General features: G+C 37.4%; 1 protein-coding gene across 7 annotated transcripts in view; it reads left to right on the forward strand.

Moving 5' to 3' along the window:
• The window catches only part of CDK14 (cyclin dependent kinase 14), a 621,048-nt gene that overhangs the window by 509,935 nt on the left and 84,738 nt on the right, over positions 1 to 26,375 (forward strand). For all 7 annotated transcript variants that reach the window (XR_008420630.1, XM_019443275.2, XM_053898331.1 and 4 more), the window contains 2 exons: positions 766 to 905; positions 6,907 to 7,050. Coding sequence is in view for 6 of the 7 variants with exons in the window: in XM_019443275.2 (XP_019298820.1) it covers positions 766 to 905; positions 6,907 to 7,022 (256 nt within the window). In the remaining variant the exon portion in view is untranslated. The remainder of the gene's footprint in view (positions 1 to 765; positions 906 to 6,906; positions 7,051 to 26,375) is intronic.

Here is a 26,375-nt window from a genome sequence, read left to right on the forward strand (position 1 = left end):
TGTTAATTATCTGAGCTTGATTGTGCTGAGTTGTGAAATAGAGATTCCACGAAAACCAAGGCTGGGCTGGACTGTGTGATCTGGTATGCATTTGGAAGTTGTACCACATGGGAGATTTGACTTCTCTGCTTTTTTGGTAATCTTAAGACACATAGTTTCTATCTACCATTGTTTTAATGGTCATCTTGAATTAATTCAGCCCCATGTGGGTTATACATATTCCCTTTGTTAACTTCATGTTAATATTATGATTGTTGATATTTGACAGGGTACTTATGCCAATAATTTTATATTCAATGTAAGAAAATGTAAATTCTTAGAGGAAAAGTAACTTTAGTAACTAGAGAACTGAATAGTTTTATTTTAATTCTCCTAATTATTTTGTATTAACTTTCCTATAAATGTATCCAGATGTGTATGCAATAGGTAGATTCTGTGAACAAATTCTGGTAACTCTTTGATAAATTATCTCCTGAAATTTTCTATCTCGGCACCTTGTTCTATCCTGAAAGTATCAACCCTTTACTTATACTAGAAATGTTTTAAATCAATGAAACGGAGATATCGAGAGTAAAAGCTAGTTTAAATTAACAGATACTCTGAGAACCAACATGAATTCTGCTTCTTTTTATTTTCAGCAGATAATTTAACTTGCTTTTTGGCCAGGAATAAATAAGTTCCAAAAACAATTAGGTGAACTTTATGTCTTATTTAGTGGATTTTCTTGTTTGGTCTGATTTCTCTCTTTTTTGCTTGTGTTTTCAGGCTCAGCTATGTGAATTATGCAGAGGATCTGGCCTCCAAGCTCCTACAGTGTTCCCCAAAGAACAGACTATCAGCACAGGCTGCCTTGAGCCACGAGTATTTTAGTGACCTGCCCCCACGGCTATGGGAACTGACCGATAGTGAGTATGACAAATCTGAAACATCCAATCAAAGAAGCCGTATCATTGTAGCATCTATGTGTAACATATTTATAGAAGGATTCATGTTTTTATGTGTGCATATGCAAGATTATGTATGTTTGCATACTCATTATATGTACACATATATGTGTGTGTATGTATTTATATGCAGGGGTTGGGGGAGAGCTAGTGAGAGATTGAGAGAGAGAGAGAGAATGAGGGAAAGGGAGTCATGTGTGTATATATTTAGTGGAATCCTGCCATTCAATTCCTAGCTTACCAGACAGAGGAAGAAAATGGATTCCTTTTTTTGCTATCTCTGCTCTGCAGTCTGCAACTGCATGTCTTTGTATTTGATTATGTACGTGTCCAAAAGAATGATCTGAGCAGTCATAAAGGAAAAGGAAAATATGATTTACATATTTAGTGCTTCATGCATGGAGTACTTTTTAACTGGCTGCAGTACACAGAGGAGAAATGATTCATTTTTGTTTGATTCTCAGAGACCATCTTGGTTGTAACAATAACGGTAAAAAGGGCTGCTATGCAGTGAGCTGACAAAGAGTTGGCAATTGGCTAATGCACTGAATTGACATGTAGGAACCGAAGACTTGTAATTCATTTTAACTACAAATGCTTTTGGTATTCATACAGACAGCTCCTCTCTGGATCTTTTTAAAACAAAACACATTCCTGGGTGGGTTTTTGTTTTGTTTTTACAAAAGTGTTCATATTTACACAGCCTTTTTCAATTACATTTTAAATATTTGGGAGATTTATGGCTGGGAGGATCTCATCTTTCTTCTAAAGTGTGAAACAGAATTCTTGTGAAATTTTGCGAAACACTATTGCAGTAAGAACATTTTTGTTCAATGGCGATGCATTCTTTTCCAAATGCCAATTCTACATATTTCTTCCCATACTCCTTTCTGACTGCCTTAAAAATTAATATACTGCATGTATGCATAGATATTTATAATATATTTATTAATCCTTGGGTACATACTTACCATACATAACATAAAGTTATTTATGGGTACATAACATAAAGTTATTTAATCTCCAAGACTTTAAACTTTTTCTCCCATTGTAGTATTAGATTCTCCTTGACAACATCACCCTTTATTTTGCAGCTAAATCCCAAGTAACAACTCCTCTGGGTATTTCTACCCTAAATCATTTTTATCCCACATTTAATTTGAATTTCTTTTTTTTTACCCTAAACTGTCTATAGATATATTAATCCACTACTCCCCCTTATGCTTAGTAAGTCTTCCTTAACATTTTATATATTCCCAACCCATATTTATTCTATACTCTGCCCTACTTTCTTTCTAAAACTCTACCCACTGACCATTATGCTAGCTATTCCCTTTTTTTTTTTAATTAAAGATAAAATTTCTATGGAAAAATAATGAATTAGTGATCCATCTTCCTACTGAGAAAAAGAGATATAAATGGGCCCATTAGTTTTTGGCTCATCAAATTCAAACATATGGTTTGTTTTCCTATTTAGTATAACTTGTAACTTAATATCACTCCTCCTTGGTGACATCTCAATCCCATCTGACTCGATGATTGAGTTTAAGCCAGGATTTTGATGGTCTATGAATTCTGAATTCTGTAGTGGTACTTTTCTGTTAATATGGACTTATTACCCACTTGCCACTTAGTTTATCAGCCAGTGGTTAAATCCAGTTTCTATCAGTAAGTAAATGCCTGCACATTATCACTCGGCAGCAGGCTGCCACCGGAGACAGCCTTGTCCTCGTCATTAACAAGCACAATGTATGCAGAACACCAGAGGGGAATTAAAACCACAAAAAATACCTCAGGGTGGTATTTTTAATATGAGAATTTAATTTGTAATTTCACAGATTAAGAATTTTGGCTGCATTAATCCCTTTATCAGCTCACAGCAGGCTATTTGCAGAAGCATAACCATAAGGCGATATTCATTGGCAGAAACACGTCTTTGCATAACGTTAAACATCAGGAGCAGTGAAACCTTTTGAAGGGGGGAGAATAAAGATGAAAAATCATTATATTTTTAAAGCAAGATTCTGCTAAATGCCTCCGGTAACAATTTTGAGTCACAGAAATGCTATTTCTGTGTCTAGTAGATAATCATTATGAAGCATAAATCCAGTCGCAAGAAAGGACAATCCCAGTATTAAATACTATAGCCATTTCCATTTAGAACAACGTGGTGGTCCTTGTAAACATGTTTACAAAACAAAATTCCTAGACTTTGGAAACTTCGGGAACCAAGGTGAAATGACTGCTTTCGGGGACTCTGTTATCTAGGTTAATATTCTGCAGACTATATTTAGAAATTATTCAAATTAAATTTCACATTGGTATTGAGTCTTCTAAAAGTTCACCACCTGGCAAATGGCAGCAGCAAGGGCGTTACCCTCATGTGCTTCCTTTTCAAGGGGATTTGGAAGGAGGTCCACCTGGGAAGAAGTGTTGCAGAACCAATGAATGGATTGTATTAAGCAACCAAGTACTGGTTTAGGTTCATCAATTCCAGGAACCTCCCTGTATTGGTCCGCTCAGGCTGCTATAACAAAATATACCTAGACTGTGGGGGCTTAAACAATTAACATTTATTTCTCATAGTTCTGGAGACTGGGATGTCCACAAGTAAGGTGCTGGCATATTTTGTTCCTGGCAAAGCCTCTTCCAGGCTTGCAGAAAGCCATCTTGCTATATCCTCACATGGCAGAGAGATCGATCTCTGTCTCTCTCTCTCCCTCTTCTTACAAAGCCGCAAATGTCATCATGTGGGCCTCACCCTCACGACCTCATCTAACCCAAATTATCACCCAAAAGACCCCATCTCCAAATACCATCACATTGGGGATGAAGGCTTCAACATACGAATTTGGGAGGAACACAATTCAGTCCACAATGCCTACATTCTTAAAGATAGTTTATAGCATTTTTTTTTAAAGAATGTCCACAAAAGGAAAATACTTATGCAAGCAGAAGCAAAGCCAGGTTAAAAGGAGAAAATGGAACAAAAATAAATTAAAAGAGCCTTCTTGGCCTACTTTATTATATCAGACTCTGCGAGAAGAGTATCAAGTGTTATAGAATCTTGGTTACACAAAACATGCAGTTGTTCCATGGATTAATATAAAAAGTAAGTTGTATGCTTATGTCAGACACTTATTTGCTTTGGAAGAACATTTAACAATATAATATCTTTCTTTCTTGTGCTGTCGCTTAAAAATCTCACCAGTTTACATAATACCAGAACTTAGAAGTAATGTGTTAGTGTGCCACCAAAGGGGGAATTATAAATTTATCGAGCAAGAATAGTGACACCTGGGGATCTGGTAGTTAAAGCTGGCTAATTCGGTGGCACCCTGTCATTCTCCCTCTGTCCTGAAACCCCAACAGCCTTGCCCCACTTCTTCACAGAAATTTAATTGCAGGGAAGTAAACGGAGGGCTGATTTAGAAGAAATTCATTACTTTTCCCAAATACACCACAGGGCATTCTCCTGTGTATACTATCAAGTTACATAAATTATTGAAGCTGAACTACCCTTGTCAAAGTAAATGAACAAAATACACTTCATAGCAGAGAGTCCTTGATTTTATTACATTCATTTGCTAATTCACAAAACTCAGATCTGCAGTAAAAGAAGGCCAACAAATTGATGCAGCGAGAAGAGCACTGAACTGGGAATCAGACCACCTGGGTTCTAGCTTCAGCTCCACGTGGTAACTAGCTGGGCAACTTTGGGCAAATGCCTTGGTCTCTGTGGATTTCTGATTTCTTATTTAGAGACCCAGTGGTCCCTAAGGACCTTTCCAGCTCTAAGGTTTATATGTTTTCCTACTCATTCCTATGTATTATCCTAAAACAACATTATGCCATTAATGTAGCTCCACACTGTCTTCTTAAAAGTAGGTAAATAAATAGGAATAAAAATGTATAAATATAAGTAAAAATTAAAAAAATAAAACAAACATACCCAGTTCAAATGTATTTCCTGTTTCCAGTTCCTAGACTTCCATTCTCTTGTGAATCCTTTTTTTTTTTTAAAGTTTATTTATTTTGGGAGAGAGAGAGTAGGTAGAAGAGGGATAGAGAGAGGGAGAGAGAAATCCCAAGCAGGCTCTGCACTGTCAGCTAAGAGTCTGTCATGGGGCTCGTTCTCATGAACTGTGAGATCATGACCTGAGCTGAAATGAAGAGTTGGGCACTTTAACCAACTGAGCCACCCAGGCGCCCCTCTTGTGAATCCTTCTGAACTAGGCTTTGGTGCCCAACACTCTGGAACTGATGTTCTCAAAGTCTCCGTCCTGGTCTTTTCCCAGCCCTCATCTCAGTCCATCAACAGAATTCAACACAACTGTCTACTATCCCTTCCTAGTAACATTTCCTTCACTTGGATTCCAGGACAGGACTCTTTCATGGCTTTCCTTTTGCCTCCCTAAACTGTCCTTTTCAGACTTCTTTGTGGAGTTCTCATCTGCCAGACCTCTCACTTTTAGAGTGCCCTGGAGCATAATCCTCAGATCTTTCTATCTGCATACACTCCCTAGAGCCTACATGATCTCATTCGGTCTCATGATTTAAGTATCATCTACACACTGACAGCTTCCAGATTTCTATCTCCAGTCCCACCTTTCTTGGCTCCAGACTTGCATATTCGAGCAACTACTCAACATGTACATGTGGCCCTCTAGTAGGCATCTCAAATTGAATACTACCAAAATTGAACTCCTGATCTTTTCCCCCAGACCTGCTCCTCCCATATGTTTCCCCTTGTCAATAAATGGCAACATCATTCTTCCAACTGGTGAAAGTTGTCCTTGATGGCTCCTCTTTTGTCACACTCCAACCCAATCCTTCCACAGACCATGTTGGTGCTAGAACACACCATTCCTTCTCTCTGCCCCTCCCTTGCTCTCTCTCTCTCTCTCTCTCTCTCTCTCTCTCAAATACATACATACATACATACATAAAATTTTTTAAAAGTTGGTGGGATGGGGATGCCTGGGTGGCTCAGTCAGTTAAGCGTCCGACTCTTGATTTTGTCTCAGGTCATAATCTCACAGTTCATGAGTTCAAGCCCCACATCAGGCTCTGTGCTGACAGTGCAGAGCCTGCTTGGGATTCTCTCTCTCTCTCTCTCTGCCCCTTCCCTGTTCTCTCTCTAGAAAAAAAATAAACACATGCACGCACACACGCGCACACACACACACACACACACACACACACACACACACACCATTCCTCCCTTCTTCACTGCTATCACCCTGCCCCACATCACTCACCATGTTCTTTCACCTGTATTTTTACAGCACCCTTCTGTTTTGCCTGCTTCTTTCCTTTCTCCTTAGTGTCTTCTCCTGTTGTTTCCTCTTCCTATAGTTTATGCTTGCTTATCCTCAAAATACGTGCATGGCTTGCTCTCTCACCTCCTTGAGTGTCTGCTCAAATGTACCTTATCAAGAAAACCTTCACTGACCTTCTTCCACTCAGCATTTCTGGTTTCTTTTCCATGCTTTATTTTTCTTCATAACACTTATATATTTGTTTGGTTGCTCATCATCTGTCTCTCCGAAATGGAATCAGTAAGAACAGGGATTTCTTTTCATTCTGATTTATACACTACAGGATTCCAAAATACCTAGAACAGTGTGGGGCTCAATAAATATTTCTCCAGTGAATGAGCGAAAGAATGGCATAAAGAAAGGGCAAGATATGTTGTTTATAATCCAAGTTAATTTTTCTAGATCGGAGAAATATGAGCATGAATATTACTTCATGATATCGTGATATCATATGTGTGTATAAATCTGTGTAAATGTGTCTGTGGCTGTTACCACTTGACTTTTCAGCGACCAACACATACCACGATGTTCCCTGTGCAGGACATCTAGAATTGCATCTCAGTCTCCATTTTCCAAAATGAAAGTTTGTAAGCATATCTATAACATAATATATAAATGGCAACTTTTCATTCTGTCCACAGTGTCTTCTATTTTTACCGTCCCAAACGTAAGATTGCAGCCAGAAGCTGGAGAAAGCATGCGGGCCTTTGGGAAAAACAATAGTTATGGCAAAAGTCTATCAAATAGCAAGCACTGATGAGCACAACATTCTCAAGAGAGCACAGGTAAGATAACCTACTTTCCTGGAAAGTAATAATGAATAGATATTGAACAGATCTTTTACATGAAATATTTCAGATTGATTTTTTTCCCCTAAATGTCTTATGAATCTCTTATGTTCATTATGGCATTGATCACAGGTTCTGCTAAGGAGAGTACAGTTAGTCATATATTTAGGTACCTACTAGATCCTGGCCAAAATTGTATTTTATTTATGCAGTCATAAACAAACCATTTCAATTATAAGCAAATCATTTTAACTACTCACACATTCTTTGTGGAGGTTAGAAAAAGGTTAACCTTGAGCGATATTCTAAGTCACAGACTTGCTTTATTTGGCCCACACAATTTTTTTAATTAGTTGCTTTCATTTTAAAATGGAGAGATTTTACAGAGTCTGGATTCTTGGCATTTTTTTTAAATCAGCAACTCTGGCAATACTGCACTCACATTCCTGCCAAAATTTTATATGTATAACTGAATCATGGCTGCTTCCCTTGGAAAGGATGTGTGCTCCCTAGTTTAGCTTAGCTGCTGTGTGGGCCACTTAGCTCACTTTTGATTCCTACATGGCCCCTAGTACAGACCTTATCATGATGAAGCTTTTCTTTTTTCCTATTCGATTCTTTGACCTTTACTATTCTGCAGAGAAAAAGCGTAATCCAAACAAGGCGATCTCTAGCATGCTGGCCTGTTACAGACACACATGCTTCACAGAAACAAGTATAAGACAGCAAATTCTGAAAAGGCTGTGTCTTTATTACCAGATGGAAATGTCTGGGTTTTTTTTTTTAATTTTATGCCTATATATATATATATATCTTTCTGTTTAACATAACTGAAGTAAATAGAGAACACACTTTTTTGTGGGGAGGGCTTTTTTTAATTTACTATCCCATATTTGCTCCTTGCTCATGTGGATGTTCAATAATTAAATGTTATGGTGAATGGAAGGATCTAGATAGACAGCATTGCAAGAGTCTGTCTTCCTTCTGCCTCTTAACATGAAATATGTTAACAGGGTCAATTGCCAGCATGGCAAAGAGAACAAATTATACTGTCCGCGTTGTCTTCTGGGTGATTTGCCAATACCTTGAGCTATGTTGGGGACTCAGCTTTTGCACACATTCAATGTGGGGGCAAATTTTGACCTCTTGGGAGTAGGGTGGTGATTTATGAATGGTTGGGGGTGAAAGATCCCCAGATAAAACAAGGTGTATAAATGCCAGTCAGAAAATGTTACTAATAGACTTGCTACTACATACATAAGAGTAAGATTCTTCATTCTTCAGGTTATTTCCCCCCACTGGATAAAAAGTTACCTAGAAGCACAACTTCATTCCCTCAATGGTGTTTGTACTCCCATTCTGAATTTCAGTTGGTCACACAGAGTAAGCTGAGTTACTTCCTGGTTCTGAGACCGGTTTTAATTCATTAGGTTTGTAGCACATGCTTTTCAAAGCATTTAACCTGTATTACCATCATGAGGGCCCCTGGCTTTATAAATCCAGTAGCCAGTTCAGTAAAACAAAACAAAAGGTGAACTTTATTGGTGCTGCTTCCCATACAGCAAGTTTGAACTTCGGTCACAGAGCTGTGTGTCTTTTCTTCTCTGCTCTTTTAGGATCTCTCTGACCTGAGTCTAGTCAGTCAAAGCTGCTAGAAGGTCTTCCAGGTCAGCTTCTCCTGGCAAAAATAAATCAAGCTGACTGGACAGAAGCATTGCTCATAAGGTCTCAAAAGTTACTAATTGGAAAGAGGCTTTTAAAGAGGTGCTCAGAACTGCAATCATTAGTATTCGAAAGCCCTTACAAAAATGTATCTTCTTTGCAGTATATCTTTTTAAAATAGATTTAAGGTTATAGGAACTGCTTCTTCTAGAATTATTTGATAATGATACAAATATGTTCTCTATGAGTTTTCTCCATTTCACATCAACTTTCAAAGCTCAGATTTATTCTTTTTGTTGCTTTCTTCCAAATCCAAATACCTCGGCTTCATTCAACATTATATTGAAGAAACACCTATGTTTTCTTTTCTCTGAAAAGCTGCAGGGAGGGGCCCCTGGGTGGCTCAGTCGGTTATGCATCTGACTCGATTTTGGGTCAAGTCACGATCTCATGGTTCCTGAGTTTGAGCCCTGCTTGGGGCTCTACACTGACAGTGCAGAGCCTGCTTGGAATTCTCTCTCTCTGCCCCTCCCTCGCTCACATGCAAGCTCTCTCTCAAAATAAATAAACTTTAAAAAAAAGCTACAGAGAAGCTGGATTCTAAGAGTTTTCTGTCAGTCAGCAGAAAAATAAACCATTTTAATTTCTCACCTTTGTGGGTTTTTAATTTTACTACATGAGGCTGTCTTAGAGAGCAAATAATGCAGTATATTGGCCTGATACATCTGAGCAATGGAAGTTTTTCTGACCAATAGCTGAATATTAATGTCTGTATTGTAGACATGACAGAATAAAAAGTCTACCATAAATAAGAGTATTCATACAGAAAAACATGTAATTCCCTAGATTTTGATTTTGTTGTTGATGAATTAATTAACTGTTTAGAGCAAGCTGTGGCATGTTAAATCTTCCTCAAATGTCCCGGTTCTTTGTAAACCCCAGAGAGATTGGGAAGACGAGGGGTGGGAAAGAAGTTGAGGGCCCAGTGAGGCTAAAACTGTAATCTAGCATTTCAGCCACCTCTCTTCAGGGGGTTGCACAGAGTCAGTGTGGAAAATGCATTGCATCACTTCTTTCAAATGTTTGAAGGACTGAGTAGAAGGGAGTGTTTTAAGTCCTAATTTTCCTCCTCTACCTCAATGCCAAACTGTCTCTAAACTTGCATACGAAGGCCATTTCAATTATTTAGTTAATAATACTGGATTTGCATAAAGTGGCCTTAGTGGAAAAGCTAATGAGAAGCATTTTTCTTTGCAGCAAAAAGTAATTTTGGTTTCAGAGTCTTGTAACCAAATGAAATGAAAAGAAAACTACACGCACCTAAGTTTAAAATGGGATAGGTGCCAGTGGATGATCAAAATACTGTGCTTCCTACATTTTGTTATCCTCTAAAGATATTTAGACTAATGATTTTATAGGTTGTCCCCACTCTTTTTATCAGTATTGAAGGGTAAAGACCATCCTAAAGTCTGAGAGACTGTGCATTGAAATTTCCCTCAGTGAAAAGACCAGAAGCTATATTGAGTATCACATTCATTTGCATCACTTATATTTGCACATAGCAGTACCAGACACTCCCTGATGCTGAGCTTAATTTTCCAGTCATTCTAAATTGAAACAGGAATGGGACGTCCCGGCTGGCTCATTTGGTGGAGGATGCAACTCTTGATCTCAGGGTTTTAAGTTCGGGCCCCACATTGGGTATAGAGATTACTGTAAAAAATAAAATCTTAAAAACTAAATCAAAATTACAAATTATTTGAGACAGGAAGTGCCTGGTCAGTCTGTCTACTCCTTTTGCTGAATACAGGGATAAGAATGGCCTCTAATCTTTCAGGCAGATTTTTTTTTTTTTTCTGAAATGCTATGTGCTCATTAAGGAACATCTCTTTTCAGTGAATCAGTTGGTGTTCAGACCCTATTGAATCCATAATAAATATACAAATATCAGTCTAGTACATCAAAATATTATATTTGGTTCAAGTGCAAGAAGTTAGCCTCATACATATTTTGGTGACCTTCTTGCCTTATAGCATATTTTCTTTCCTAATCAACATAAAATATTATGTGACAATGAAAAAAATGTGTTGACTCAGTCATCAAGCAGTAATTTCCTAAAAGTAGGCTGCCAGGTAAACAGAGTAGAATGCATAAATTGCTTCAGAATTTTAATTAAATAAGATAAAGATTTTTAAAGAAAATAAACTCCAGACAGAATATAATGCATTTGTGCTTAAGACCCTCTGGCATCACTAACTGAACATTCAGTAGAGCAGGTGTTCTCACACCCTGAGGAGCTTTTTAAAATACAGGTTCCCAGAGTCCATGAATGGGCACTTTGAGGAATCCCAAAGGATGTTAATACAGGTAGCCCTTTAACCACATATTATGACATCTTCAGTAAATATTCAAGAATTATATATTTATGAAGTAGAATAATCAACTTATTTGGATCAGGACTATAAGGACAGACTAGAAAAATCCATCCCTTCCCTTCCTTTCCCTTCCTTATTCTTCTGAGGGAAGACGAACAAAGTAACCATTAAGCCATGTGTGGTTATTTACATTTAATTTTTAATTAATTAAAATTAAATTATAATTTTGTTTCCTCAATAGCAGAACCATGTTTCAGGTACTCATTAGCCACACATGACCAGTGGCCACTTTACTGGACAGGGCAGATAAAGAATCCTTCCAGCATCACAGCGCCCTGTATCAGACAGCTCTGGTGACAAGCATTTCCCCTACCTGACTTCCAAAAAAGGGGTCAGGAAAATTAAACTAAATTCAATCAGTAAAAATATGCTTCAGTTCTAGATTATAGCCATTTAAGGAAAGCTTGAAACGTCTGAGGAATGGATACCTTCAAGTGAGAAGACAGGCGGCAGGGTGAGAGGGTCAGAGACAGATGATTGGAGAGAGCCATGCCACGGGATCAGGAGAGACCACGAAAAAGTGGGTGTTGGGATCTTCCAGGGGAAGGAGACATGGTCAGGTTTCTTCAGTTAGCAGTGGTCTTTGTTGAGGTTGCTTCAGGAAGGTAGAAGAACAAGGCCACCAGTCTAAGCAGCTGCACAGACAGCCTCACAAAGACTGAGCGTCCATCAGAATCCAATAAGAGCTTCACTTCGCTGGCCGTCTTAACCACCACTCAGCTCTGGTAACTGCTCCTGTCCTCTGTGCTGTGACACGATGGCAGCTCACTTTCTCAACTAACATTTTCATCTTCTCTTCATCTCACGGCTCCTGCCGACTTGTTTCTGCTTATTCATGAATGCTGCTTCTGTTGTTTCCCTTTGTCTCTATTTCTGGGGCAGTCTATCACTGAGCTCTTTTACTCAGATTCAAATCTTCCTCACAAGCAGCTCTGATTGGCGTTAGCATCATCGTGAAAAGTATGCTTTGAGCAAGGCTGTTGTATCAGTCACTCCATAAGCTGTTGGCTGACTGTAGATTGCTGTAGGCCCAGCACTGAGCCCTGATCCAGTCTGCTGAGCTGTGAACTGGGCCAACCTCTTCTTAAGGAACCGCTCAGAGGATGGCTCTGGGTTTAGAAGTCTCGGAAGCTTCTACAAAGCATGGACTATAGCCAGGAGGCACCCTCCCTGGACTGTATGCTACCAAGGAAAAAAACAAGGACAGAGGGACATTCTAATTTTGATGGTGTAACAACATCCTCATTGTGTGATATTTTTATCGAAAGTTCTTTCTAAGCGATGTTGCATTTTCTCAACTACAGACCCAAAAGGAGATAATACTCATTAATACTTACAACAGTGTAAGAAATTCAAGTATTGGTTATAGCTTTCCTTCAGCAACAGGAAGTTTTCTGGGTCTTTTTCTGCAAGAACTTATTTTCTGCATGACCCTACAGATTTTTTTTTTTCCTATCAAACAACTACAGTTTTATTATCTCTGTTATTTCATGCAGTTGACAATAGTTGTGGAAATAACAGGCAGAGGAGGAAACAAACATTCCTGTCCCTCACAGGTTTTATCTGAAAGAATCCTGGTTTTTGTCATTACCCCTACATTGCTGCAGATGAAAAACTACATCTTATCGGGAAATCAACAGTACTTCAAACCACAAATGCATAATGCATGTTATGAACACCAGATTGAGAAGAGGCTGAAATGTTTGGTGGTTTCCCCAAGCACCCCCGACCCCCTTTCCTTAGCTTCCCTCCATCCTGGAGAGTCTCTTATCTGCTCTAAACTCTGATGCAGAATAGGGGCCTATGGACGCTGTCCTTCTCTCCTCTCCCTTCCTTCTCTGCCTCTCCACCCCTCCCTTTCCTTGGGTCACCTCTGATCTATAGACTGCATTACCACTACCAACCCTATGAATGGATTAGCAAAGGACTTGAAGGCCTTTACTGTCTAATCTGCTTAATTATGTCCTGGGTTTGTCACAAAGCAGAATGAAAATAAAGTTAAATATATCATGCTTCATCCAAGGTGAATTTTTGAAAGTATTTTTTATATTGACATAATTTCGGACTTCTAGAAAAGGTACAAGAGCAGTACATAGAATTCCTGATACCCTTCACCTACTTTCCCCAAATGTTTGCATTTTACTACATTCGCTTTATCATATTCATTTTCTCTCCCTCCATCCCTTCCTGTCTCTGTCTCTCAGACACACACATATAGACACACGTGTACATACACATTGTTTTTCTAAACCATTGTTTTTACTCACATGATGCTCCAGTACCTTTAACTATTTCAGTGTGCTTTTCTTAAAAAGCAGAATTCAGAGTGACATTTTTTTAATTAAAAATTAAAATTTGCCCTTGCTCTTCTTTTTTCTTTCTCTGAGAATTTTGAAAAGCAAAATGGGTAAAAGAGGAAGAAACTGGTGTGATGTTCCACAAATTGGTTCATCAGTCCATGCTCAAAAATTAGCTATATTTTTGTGATTCAATTATCCAGGTCAGATGAGCTTTCAAAATGTGGAGTGACGGTGGGGGAAGGCACTGCAACTTGCATCTTCTGTCTTTTGAAAACCCAAATTAATTTCTGAGGGACTATTTAGCCAGCAGCATAATGTGAATGAAGCTTTCTTATAAGTAATGGGCATGAGATGTGGTGTGGCTAGTAAGCAAGATATCTGTTAGAATGCTTGGCCAAACTATTACGAAGTTAGCAGTCACATATAACAAGTAGTTATAATCAGTTCAGGTGCTCTATTTTTCGCTTTCATTTAATGTTGATTCTTATGAATTTGGGATACAGAGGGAATCATCTGTGCCCTAAGTGCACTGTATTGTATTATTAATACCAGGATAGCAGCTGAGTCCCACTAGACAGTCTTTGTGGTCTGCGGATGCTCTAAGAAGTGTCTGAGCATAAAAGGAGGCTGTTTGAGTTGAAGTGGGCTGATGGTCTAGGATGACATTTGAATGCATGGAGGACAATGTCTAAATGACAATGTCGAGAAGGGAAGGCAAAAAGAAGCTCGAAACTATTCCCATTGTCCCACAGATGCTCATCACTCCTCCTGAGATATTCCTCACATGGAAGCTTTGTCTGGGTAGAAACAGGGAGTGGGATCAGGGAGGGATAGACCCTGGGACAAAAGCCAGGGATTCAGGTCCTTAAACACATTAAAATTCCAGAGAGAGAGCAAATGTAATGAAAACTGCAACCCGAATGTATTTCAAGTCTAACAAAGTTAAACATTTTAGCTTAATTATTACAAGTATATTTAACAAAATGTTTGCAATACTCTGAGATGCTTCCATGAATAAAGCTTTTAAGAACATCAAATTGGTTGTGCAAATGAATAATTTACTGAGTCTCTTTTGGAATTTAGGAGAGATGTTTACCATGGCATGCACACGCGCGCACACACACACACACACACACACACTCACACTATACTCTCACACAGCCAAGTAGAATAATTTTTCAACAGTCCTAGAGTTGTTAGGATAACATCATAGATTATTCAAAGGATTATTTTTCTACCTAAGGACATAATATGCAAGTTCTAGTACAAAAACAATACCAAAGTTGCAGAAATTGACAGAAATTTACCTCTTAATAGATATCGCCATGTATGCCACGCGTGGAATCCATTACTGTACTATTAACTTCCATATTAGGTGAATTTTTTTCCTTTAAATTATCACCATTCTTTTAATGTAGTTTGCATTATGTATAGTGCCCTTGGATGTTTAATTGCTCTGGATTATCATTTTCAATGCAATTAGTAAAATGCCCTCAATTACATATAATAATTACTGTAAATGGGGCTATTGGCCTAATTACTATAAATGAGGAAAGATGTGTGATTATCACGTGCAATTAAATCATGTACAGTATTTATTTTACATTATTACATACAATGGTGTAATGATAACACATAATTATATTGTATCATTCGTTGGTCAACAAATCTACTTCATACTGAGATATCTAGAGTTGTGATCCACTGTCAAAGAGTCATGTACTGGCTCTTTCTTCCTAATGTAATTGGGTTATTCTGTGGGCTGGGAACCGACTGAATAAACTGATTGTGCACAGGCAAGAAAAATCTGGAAGGAAAAAATTATTTTATCTTCGTTAATTAAGAATGTCCAGATTGTCCTATGTTGTCAGTGTTAAATCCTCCCTGAGCACAAAGCCAGCCTCCACCATACCTGTTTGTTTTCATGTAAATATGTAAAAATCAACACCCCTAAATGGTGGCAACATCTAAAATATGCCTGGGAAAAAAAAGAAGTCCTTTCTTCATTGTGGCAAACATGATAATCATCCCTAGTTTACAAATAAATGCACACTTAACAAGCTTATAGCACATAATTAATTCTGCAAAGGATGCTGTTTGGCAGAGTGGGATTATGAGAATTGCATATTGATAGTGGCAGGAGAAATAAATCTATCTTCTCTACGTAAGGTTGGGTGTTCTTGTGTTCTCTAGAAACTGGCACATCTCAGAGGTGTTGCTCTCAAAATGATCTCAGGATGGAAAGAAATCAGTAATTACAGAGCCAGGCATTCAGTTGTGTCCTAATTTTCCCACCAGTTTTTCAGTGTTTCAGCTGCCTCAGAGACTTAAAGTATTCTCATTAGGTAGCTGCAGAGGCAGAGGCAACCGCTTGCCTACTCCCTCATTCTCCTCGTTCGCATTTCCTTTTTTTTTTTTTTTCTTCCCCATTCCTGCCTTGGGAGTGACTGTGAAGATCATTTGCTGGAATGATTGGCAGGTTAGAGGATTCGATCAGATGAGTTCCTCTTAGTGCAGGTCAAAAAGGCTAGTTAGCAGGAGCTGTCGAAAAATGCCAGCAGCATTCGAAATGGGAAATGTCATGACTTCGAGGCAGGGGGTGCCACCTGGAACAGAAAGCCCCCAGCTCATTAGCAAGTTACAGGATGTGGGCTTAACTGGAGGGAGCAGAGAAGGAAAGATAATACCCAATAGGGAAAATGATTGTGAAGTGGAATTGATTTCATGTATAATTTGTTTATCACTAGAGGGGACAAATGCTGTCCTCCTGACATGAGCAGAGAAGTATGGACTATGAATGAAGCAACTTAGCATAATCTCCAGGTTGAGGTTTGGATTTAAAGAATGCAAACTTCTTTATTCTTAACTGTGGAAATGATCAGGTCATGTTACATTAATTAAAGCTGACATACTCTCAAATGTTTTATCTGGGCAATTGTGGCAATTCGACAGAAACGGATAGAAATGGGCAACTTGAGAAAAGAAGAAGGATTTTTTTTTCCCTCGGCTGGTGTGGAAGACTAGCTCAGTTGCATACTGAATTATAACAGGGCTGGTGTTTATCTTCAGTGGTTTGCTAGGCTGCACAAATCAAACCAGGGCTCTCGATTCTCCTGCCATCTCATTTGTAGAAGAGAGCATTTGCCCTTTGGGACATGTAGATCTAATCCATATGAAAATATGTATATATATTTTAGAATAGGACTGTATCACATTTTGGCATAATGTTAAAGTTGTAATTTTTTTAAAGGGGCAGCTCTCCTATTTCATTACTGCCTACTTGTCAGTTCATCTAGAATTTGATATTCTGCCATAAAGCCAACAACTTACAGTAGTCGTAGTCACAGACAAAACTAAACCCAAAAAGGTGTCCTTACAGGAAAAATTAATCTGTAGTTTGTAAAAAGAGAATGTAGTAGCAAAACAGAAAAGAATAATGCCTAGCATGTATTCAAACTGAACTCCAAATTTAAAGGTTCCAGTATTTCTACAGTGTATTAAATGGACTTCAGTGTAAAGCATCCCTCTACATAAATTCCATCAGAAAATGTATTTTCTTTTGATAAGAAACTTTTACGATATCATTTATCTTTTACTTGGAGATCTTCATCTTGTTATTTTAAGTCACAAATACCACAGCTGCAACTCTTTCTGGGTGTTTACTAAAGGATGTTTGCTTAGCATCCAGATTTTGGTTAAAATATATATTTTCAAAATGTTTCTGCCCTGAGTTTCTCTTTTCTCTTAAATACTGAGACCTTTTATGAGGCAGTTATGAAATAGCCAGTGCTTGTTTTTATCAAGCAGCCTCAGACTGCTGTCTTAAGTGACTAGGAATCTTAAAACCTCCTAGTCAAAACACTGGTGGAAAATTCATTCTGTTCTGTATTCAGCATAAAAAGCTTAGCATTAAGCTACTGAATATAGCTGTCAAGATATACTGCATTAGTTTTGTCAAATGTAAAAATTTAAACATCACTGTGAATCCACTCATCCCCTCATTTGGGAGTTTCATTGTGTGGTCCAGAAGCTGGCCTTTGGGGGAAAAAAAAATGAAATACTATTTGAAATGGTTCACCTAAAGTTAAGATTTTTTTATTCTGCCACAGTAACTCAATTTGTTAATAACTGACAGATGTGTTAGAAAAAATGAATAAATCAACTACTTTGAGAGAAAGCACTGTCAAAGAATTATTTTAAGAAGAGAATTGAGACTGGTCGTCTACAAGTGGATTTCCCAGTGTTCAGACTAGCTTTTCAACTCAGATGCCCTTCCCTCTCAAGATGGGCAAGCCAGAGATGTCAGGCCGTGCAGACCCAGGGGTGCATGGTGGTATTTCTGTGTGCCTGGTCTCATTTCCCACCCTCTTCTCCATTCCCTGCCCTCAACTTGGCCTTCCACAGTGGGCTCTGCTTTCACAGACTTTGTACAATCTCCACTGTTTTACATTCTTCTCAATGAATCTTCTCTCCATCAACTGAAATAGTATGATACTGACGTTCTTATCTTTGTCATCCCCTTTGTTGAATGTTTTCTTTTAGATTGAGTGATCTCATTGTTAAAAGTTTCACCTTCAGATGTGTGGGTTCCCCTCCTATAAGGTCCCTTAGTTCCGAAGAAAAGAAATGGCATCCTCATAACTGTCCTCTGTATCAGCAGTTCTCAACGTGTGGACTGTAGACTCGGGGGAATCCCCAGGGGCTCCATGGGGGTCAAAATTATTTTCATAATAAAGCTAAGGTGTCCTTTGCCTTTTGCACCGTGTTGACATTTTCAGTAGTGGTGCAAAAGCAATGGTAAGTAAAACTCCTGGCTCCTCAGCATGAATCACGGTGTGAAATTTTGTTGTCGTTGTTGTTGTTACCACTACATAATTGTTTTCCAGAGGCAGATTTGCTTAATAATGTTCTTTATGAAGACCTAAAAATTATTAATTTTTGTAAACCTCTCCCTTTGAGTAAACGTCTTCTTAATATTCTGTGTGACTAACTGGGAAGTTTATATAAGTCATATTTGTATATCTAATTACTGTGACTATCTCAAGGAAAAGCTCTGTTGCAGGTGTTTGAGTTGCAAGGTTTCCTAGCTGTGTTTTTTTTTTTTCCTGGCAGACATCTTCTCAAAAATGAAAAAAAAGTGAGTCTGTCACCCAAAGAAAACCACTGGCAGCATTTGCTGTCAGTGATAAAATTAAAGCTTTCAATAGAAAATTAGAATTTGGGGAAACTATAGACAACTTTATATACTCCTGTGAGTTTGACAATTTCCCAAACACTTCTCAAGTGAGGTAGGTGGTGATTACACAAATGTGATGTTTTTATATTGCATTGGGAAGTAGGTCATTGTTTGAAAAATCTATATAACTCATTGCATCAGTATTTTCCAAATTACCAATGCATGATTTTAGAAAGTCATTACATGGAAAAAATATTCACTGGAAGTATGAAATAAACCAGCAGATTTTAAAATAACAGAATACAAAGAATTCATTGATACCATTTCAGATTTCCCAATGCAACTGACCCTTAAGAAATTACCACTTGTTGAGTTTTGTTGTAGTATAAAAGAGTATATATCTAAGATTATCTGAAGGGGCTATTAAAATACTTTTTTTTCTTTTCCAACTGTGTATCTGTGAGAGCCCATGTTTTCTTCAGTTGCTTCAACCAAAACAACATATCATAGGACAGATTAAATGCAGAAGCAGTTATGAGAATCCAACTGTTTTATAATCAGCTAGACATTTTTTAAAAATCTGCATTATTGTAAAGTAGTGCCATCCCCTCACTTTTCTGTTCGGAAAGTATAGTTATTTTTATTAAAAAAAATTTCATGTTAACATGTAATCTGTTTTTAATGAATTAATAAATTAATATTTTAAATTATCAATTTTAATATCAAATATGAAATATGGTAAATATCAAAGGCTATAATGCATATAAACAAAAGATTATCGGGGGTCCTCTATACTTTTTAAGAGTGTAAAATGTCCTTTAAGGCCAAAATATGTGAAAGTCAATACTCTATATCAGCAGTGCTATTCATTAACTCTAACATGCCAGTTATGTTGGTAATATTTTTCCCCTTTGAATAAATTACTATTTGGGGAAGTTTTCTTTCATTATAAAATTATCCCAGTCTAACCATCTAATTAAATATCACACTTTTTCAATTTACAATGGGTACAAATTCTTATTCATGTGTTCACACAGACACCATCTGAAAATCATAGCAGAGTACCATTTACTATACCCTTGGCGATTAGTAAGCCAATTCTTGTGGTTTTTTAAATTTTTTTATCTTGTTTTATTTTTTATTTTTTAAAATTTATATCCAAATTAGTTAGCATATAGTGCAACAATGATTTCAGGAGTAGATTCCTTAATGCCCCTTACCCATTTAGCCAATCCCCCCTCCCACAATCCCTCCTGTAACCCTCAGTTTGTTCTCCATATTTATGAGTCTCTTCTGTTTTGTCCCCCTCCCTGTTTTTATATTATTTTTGTTTCCCTTCCCTTATGTTCATCTGTTTTGTCTCTTAAAGTCCTCATATGAGTGAAGTCATAGGATTTTTGTCTTTCTCTGACTAATTTCACGTAGCATAATACCATCCAGTTCCATCCACATAGTTGCAAATGGCAAGATTTCATTCTTTTTGATTGCCGAGTAACACTCCATTGTATATATATACCACATCTTCTTTATCCATTCATTGATCGATGGACATTTGGGCTCTATCCATACTTTGGCTGTTCTTGATAGTGCTGCTGTAAACATGGGGGTTCATGTGTCCCTTCAAAACAGCATACCTATATCCCTTGAATAAATACCTAGTAGTGAAATTGCTGGGTCCTAGGGTAGTTCTATTTTTAATTTTTTGAAGAAACTCCATACTGTTTTCCAGAGTGGCTGCACCAGCTTGCATTCCCACCAACAATGCAAAAGAGGTCCTCTTTCTCCGCATCCTCGCCAACATCTGTTGTTGTCTGAATTGTTAATGTTAGCCGTTCTGACAGGTGTAAGGTGGTATCTCATTGTGGTTTTGATTTCTATTTCCCTGATGATGAGTGATGTTGAGCATTTTTTCATGTGTTGGTTAGTCATCTGGATATCTTCTTTGCAGAAGTGTCTACTTATGTCTTTGGCCCATTTCTTCACTGGATTATTTGTTTTTTGGGTATTGAGTTTGATAAGTTCTTTATAGATTTTTGATACTAACCCTTTATCTGATATGTCATTTGCAAATATCTTCTCCCATTCTGTCGGTTGCCTTTTGGTTTTGCTGATTGTTTCCTTTGCTGTGCAAAAGCTTTTTATATTTGATGAGGTCCCAGTAGTTCATTTTTGCTTTTGTTTCTCTTGCCTCCAGAGACGTGTTGAGTAAGAAGTTGCTGCGGCCAAGATCAGAGAGGTTTTTGCCTGCTTTCTCCTCAAGGATTTTGATGGCTTCCTGTCTTACATTTAGGTCTTTCATCCATTTTGAGTTTATTTTTGTGTCTGGTGTAAGAAAGTGGTCCAGGTTCATTCTTCTGCATGTCGCTGTCCAGTTTTCCCAGCACGACTTGCTGAAGAGACTGTCTTTATTCCATTGGATATTCTTTGCTGCTTTGTCAAAGATTAGTTGGCCATATGTTTGTGGGTCCATTTCCGGGTTCTCTATTCTGTTTGATTGATCTGAGTGTCTGTTCTTGGGCCAGTACCATACTGTCTTGATGATTACAGTATTGTAGTGTAGCTTGAAGTCTGGGATTGTTGATGCCTCCTGCTTTGGTTTTCTTTTTCAAGATTGCTTTGGCTATTCAGGGTCTTTTCTGGTTCCATACAAATTTTAGGATTGTTTGTTCTAGCTCTGTGAGACTGTCTTTATTCCATTGGATATTCTTTGCTGCTTTGTCAAAGATTAGTTGGCCATATGTTTGTGGGTCCATTTCCGGGTTCTCTATTCTGTTTGATTGATCTGAGTGTCTGTTCTTGGGCCAGTACCATACTGTCTTGATGATTACAGTATTGTAGTGTAGCTTGAAGTCTGGGATTGTTGATGCCTCCTGCTTTGGTTTTCTTTTTCAAGATTGCTTTGGCTATTCAGGGTCTTTTCTGGTTCCATACAAATTTTAGGATTGTTTGTTCTAGCTCTGTGAAGAATGCTGGTGTTATTTTATTAGGGATTGCATTAAATATGTAGATTGCTTTGGGTAGTATCCACATTTTAACAACATTTGTTCTTCCTATCCAGGAGCATGGAATCTTATTCCATTTTTTTATGTCTTCTTCAATTTCTTTCATAAGCTTTCTATAGTTTTCAGTGTATAGATTTTTCACCTCTTTGGTTAGATTTATTCCTAGGTATCTTATGGATTTTTGTGCAACTATAAATAGGATCTATTCCTTGATTTCTCTGTCGTTTCATTATTGGTGTATAGGAATGCAACTGATTTCTGTGCATTGATTTTATATCCTGCAACTTTGCTGAATTCATGAATCAATTCTAGCACTTATTTGGTGGAATCTTTTGGGTTTTCCATATAGAGTATCATGTCATCTGCGAAGAGTGAAAGTTTGACCTCCTCCTGGCTGATTTGGATGCCTTTTATTTCTTTGTGTTGTCTCATTGCAGAGGCTAAGACTTCTAATACTATGTTGAATTACAGTGGCGAGAGTGGACATCCCTGTCTTGTTCCTGACCTTAGGGGGCAAGCTCTCAGTTTTTCACCGTTGAGGATATTAGCATTGGGTCATTCATACATGGTTTTCATGATCTCAAGGTATGCTCCTTCTATCCCTACTTTCTTGAGGGTTTTTATCAAGAAAGGATGCTGTATTTTGTCAAATGCTTTCTTTGCATCTATTGAGAGGATCATATGGTTCTTGTCCTTTCTTTTATTGATGTGATGAATCACGTTAATTGTTTTGCAGATATTGAATCAGCCCCCGCATCCCAGGTATAAATCCCACTTGGTCATGGTGAATAATTTTTTTAACCGTATTGTTGGATCCAGTTGGCTAATATCTTGTTGAGGATTTTTGCATCCATGTTCATCAGAGAAATTGGTCTATAGTTCTTTTCAGTGGGGTCTCTGTCTGGTTTTGGAATCAAGGTAATGCTGGCCTCACAGAAAGAGTTTGGAAGTTTTCCTTCCATTTCTATTTTTGGAACACCTTCAAGAGAATAGGTGTTAACTCTTCCTTAAATGTTTGCTAGAATTCCCCTGGAAAGCCATCTGGCCCTGGACTCTTGTTTTTTGGCAGATTTTTGATTACTAATTCGATTTCTTTACTGGTTATGGGTCTGTTCAAATTTTCTGTTTCTTCCTGTTTCAGTTTTTGTAGTGTATATGTTTGTAGGAATTTGTCCATGTCTTCCAGATTGCCCATTTCATTGGCATATAGTTGCTCATAATATTCTCTTATTATTTATTTATTTCTGCTGTGTTAATTGTGATCTCTCCTCTTCCATTCTTGATTTTATTTATTTGGGTCCTTTTCTTTTTCTTTTTGATCAAACTGGCTACTGGTTTATCAATTTTGTTAATTCTTTCAAAGAACCAGCCTCTGGTTTCATTGATCTGTTCTACTGTTTTTTTTGGTTTTGGTAGCATTAATTTCTGCTCTAATCTTTATTTCCTGTCTTTTGCTGGTTTGGGGTTTTATTTTCTGTTCCTTTTCCAGCTCCTTAAGGCGTAAGGTTAGGTTGTGTATCTGAGCTCTTTCTTCCTTCTTTAGGAAGGCCTGGATTGCTATATACTCTCCTCTTATGACCACCTTTGCTGTGTCCCAGAGGTTTTGGGTTGTGGCGTTATCATTTTCATTGACTTCCATATACTTTTTAATTTCCTCTTTAACTTGTTGGTTAGCCCATTCATTCTTTAGTAGGATGTTCTTCAGCCTCCAAGTATTTGTTACCTTTCCAAATTTTTTCTTGTGGTTGATTTTGACTTTCGTAGCATTGTGGTCTGAAAATATGCATCGTATGATCTCGATCTTTTTGTACTTACTTAGGGCTGATTTGTGTCCCAGTATATATGGTCTATTCCGGAGAATGTTCCATGTGCACTGGAGAAGAATGTATATTGTGCTGCTTTAGGGTGAAATGTTCTGAATATATCTGTTAAGTCCATCTGGTCCAGTGTGTCATTCAAAGCCATGGTTTCCTTGTTGATTTTTTTATTAGATGATCTGTCCATTGCTGTGGGTGGCGTGTTGAAGTCTCTCCTACTATTATGGTATTACTATCGATGAATGTCTTTATGTTTGTGATTAATTGATTCATATATCTAGGTGCTTTCACATTTGGCACATAAATGTTTACAATTGTTAGGTCTTCTAGGCAGATAGACCCCTTGATTATGATATAATGCCCTTCCACATCTCTTGATACAGTCTTTATTTTAAAGTCTAGATTGTCTGATATAAGTATGGCTATTCCGGCTTTCTTTTGTTGACCATTAGCATTATAGATGGTTCTCCATCCCCTTATTTTCAATCTGAAGGTATTTTTAGGTCTAAAGTGGGTCTCTTGCAAACAGCATATAGATGGGTCTTGTTTTCTTATCCATTCTGTTACCCTATGTCTTTTGATTAGAGCATCGAGTCCAATGACGTTTAGAGTAAGTACTGAAAGATATGAATTTATTGCCAGTATGGTGCTTGTAGAGTTGGAGTGTCTGGTGGTGTTCTCTGGTCTTTTCTAATCTTTGTTGCTTTTGGTATTTACATATACATATACATATACATATACATATACATATACCTATGTATATGTATATTTTTTCCCCATCTTTTCTCCCCTCAGAGAGTCCCCCTTAAAATTTCTTGCAGGGCTGGTTTAGTGGTCACAAACTCCTTTAATTTTTGTTTGTCTGGGAAACTTTTTATCTCTCTTTCTATTTTGAATGACAGCCTTGCTGGGTAAAGAATTCTTGGCTGCATATTTTTCTGATTCAGCACATTGAATATATCCTGCCACTCCTTTCTGGCCTGCCAAGTTTCTGTGGATAGGTCTGCTGCAAACCTGATCTGTCTTCCCTTGTAGGTTAGGGACTTTTTTCCCGTTGCTGCTCTCATGATTCTTTCCTTGCCTGAGTATTTTGTGAATTTGACTATGATATGCCTTGCTGATGGTCAGTTTTTGTTGAATCTAATGGGGGTCCTCTGTGCTGCCTGGATTTTGATGTTTGTGTTTTTCCCCAGGTTAGGAAAGTTTTCCGCTATGATTGGTTCACATAACCCTTCTTCCCCTATTTCTCTCTCTTCCTCTTCTGGGGCCCCTATGATTCTGATGTTGTTCCTTTTTAATGAGTCACCGATCTCTCTAATTCTTAAATCGTGCTCTTTTACCTTAATCTCTCTCTTTTTTTCTGCTTCATTATTCTCTATAAGTTTGTCCTCTGTATCACTGATTTCTGTTCTGCCTCATCCATCCTTGCCACTGTGGCATCTGTCCGTGATTGCAGCTCAGTTATAGCATTTTTAACTTCATTCTGACTAGCTTTTACTTGTTTTATCTCTGCAGAAAGGGATTATAATCTACTTTTGACTCTAGCTAGTATTCTAATTATCGTGATTCTAAATTATGGTTCAGACATCTTGCTTGTATCTGTGTTAGTTAAATCCCTGGCTGTCGTTTATTCGTGCTCTTTCTTTTGGGATGAATTCCTTCGTTTTGTCATTTTGAAGGGAGAAAAGGAATTAATGAGGTAGAAAAATTAAAATTAAAAAAATTAAAATTAAAAAAATGTTAAAATTAAAAAATTAATCACACATACACACACACACAAAATCTAATATGATGCTAGATCCTAGGTGTGTTTTGGTCTGGGTGTTGAAAGTGGTTTGACAGATTAGAGAAAAAAAGGGGGGGAAGGAAATCGTTTGAGAATTTGAAAAAATGAATACACTGAAGTAGACTAAAATGAGATGATGGGAGTAAAATAGAATTTGAAAAAATTACACAAAAGTAAAAAATATAGTAGAAAAAAATTAAAGAAAAATATTTTTCATAAAAATTAAAAATAAAAATGAATTTTTTCTCTTTCTGTATTCAAGAAAAAGAAAAGAAATGAAAAACAAAAAAGAGAAAAGAAAAAAGTCATTTGAAAATTTTAAAAAGTGAATACACTGTAGTAGACTAAAATGATGGAAGTGAAATAGAATTTGAAAAATTTACATAAAAGCAAAAAATATAGTAAAAAATTTTTAAAAATTTTTAATAAATATTGAATAAAAATGAAGTTTTTCTCTTTCTGCATTCAAGAAAAAGAAAAGAAACGAAAAGGAGAAAAGAAGAAAAAAAGGAAATCATTTGAAATTTTGAAAAAGTGAATACACTGAAGTAGAGTAAAATAAAATGATGGAAGTAAAATAGAATATGAAAAAATTTACACAAAAAAATAGTAAAAATTTAAAGGAAAATATTTTCAATAAAAATTGAAAATAAAAATGAATTTTTTCTTTCTGTATTCAAGAAAAAGAAATGAAAAAGAAAAAAAGATGAATAAATGGACCTTCTAACAGATTGAAATAGGACTGAAATTACTTTGTTTTCCCGTAGAAGTCAGACTATGAAGTGCTTTATAGTCTATAAACTAAGTAGGCTGTGAGACTTGTGTTCTTGAAGAGCAAGGTTGGCCCAGTTGGGCGGGGCTCAGCGTAACGGCTCCATTCTCCACTAGATGGCGTTGCTAGCCTACTGGGGTGGAGTGTTGTGGAGTTCGTAGGTGCATATGTGCATGCGTGGGAGCGGTGAAAATGGCGTCACCCAGCTACCCTGTCTCTAGTATCAGAACTCTGTCCTCCCCGATCAGCAATCATGCACCCATCCTCTGTCTTCAGCTTTCGTTCACTCTCTGCTTCTTCACTGTCCGTGACCAAGCCCCAGGCAGTACCTCTCTTCCAAGTTTTGTCTCAGATGTGGCTGTTTTCCCTGGC

The sequence above is a fragment of the Panthera pardus genome, unplaced genomic scaffold (genome assembly GCF_024362965.1).
Source record: "Panthera pardus isolate Hobbes unplaced genomic scaffold, ASM2436296v1 HiC_scaffold_8, whole genome shotgun sequence".
Classification (NCBI taxonomy): Eukaryota; Metazoa; Chordata; class Mammalia; order Carnivora; family Felidae; genus Panthera; species Panthera pardus.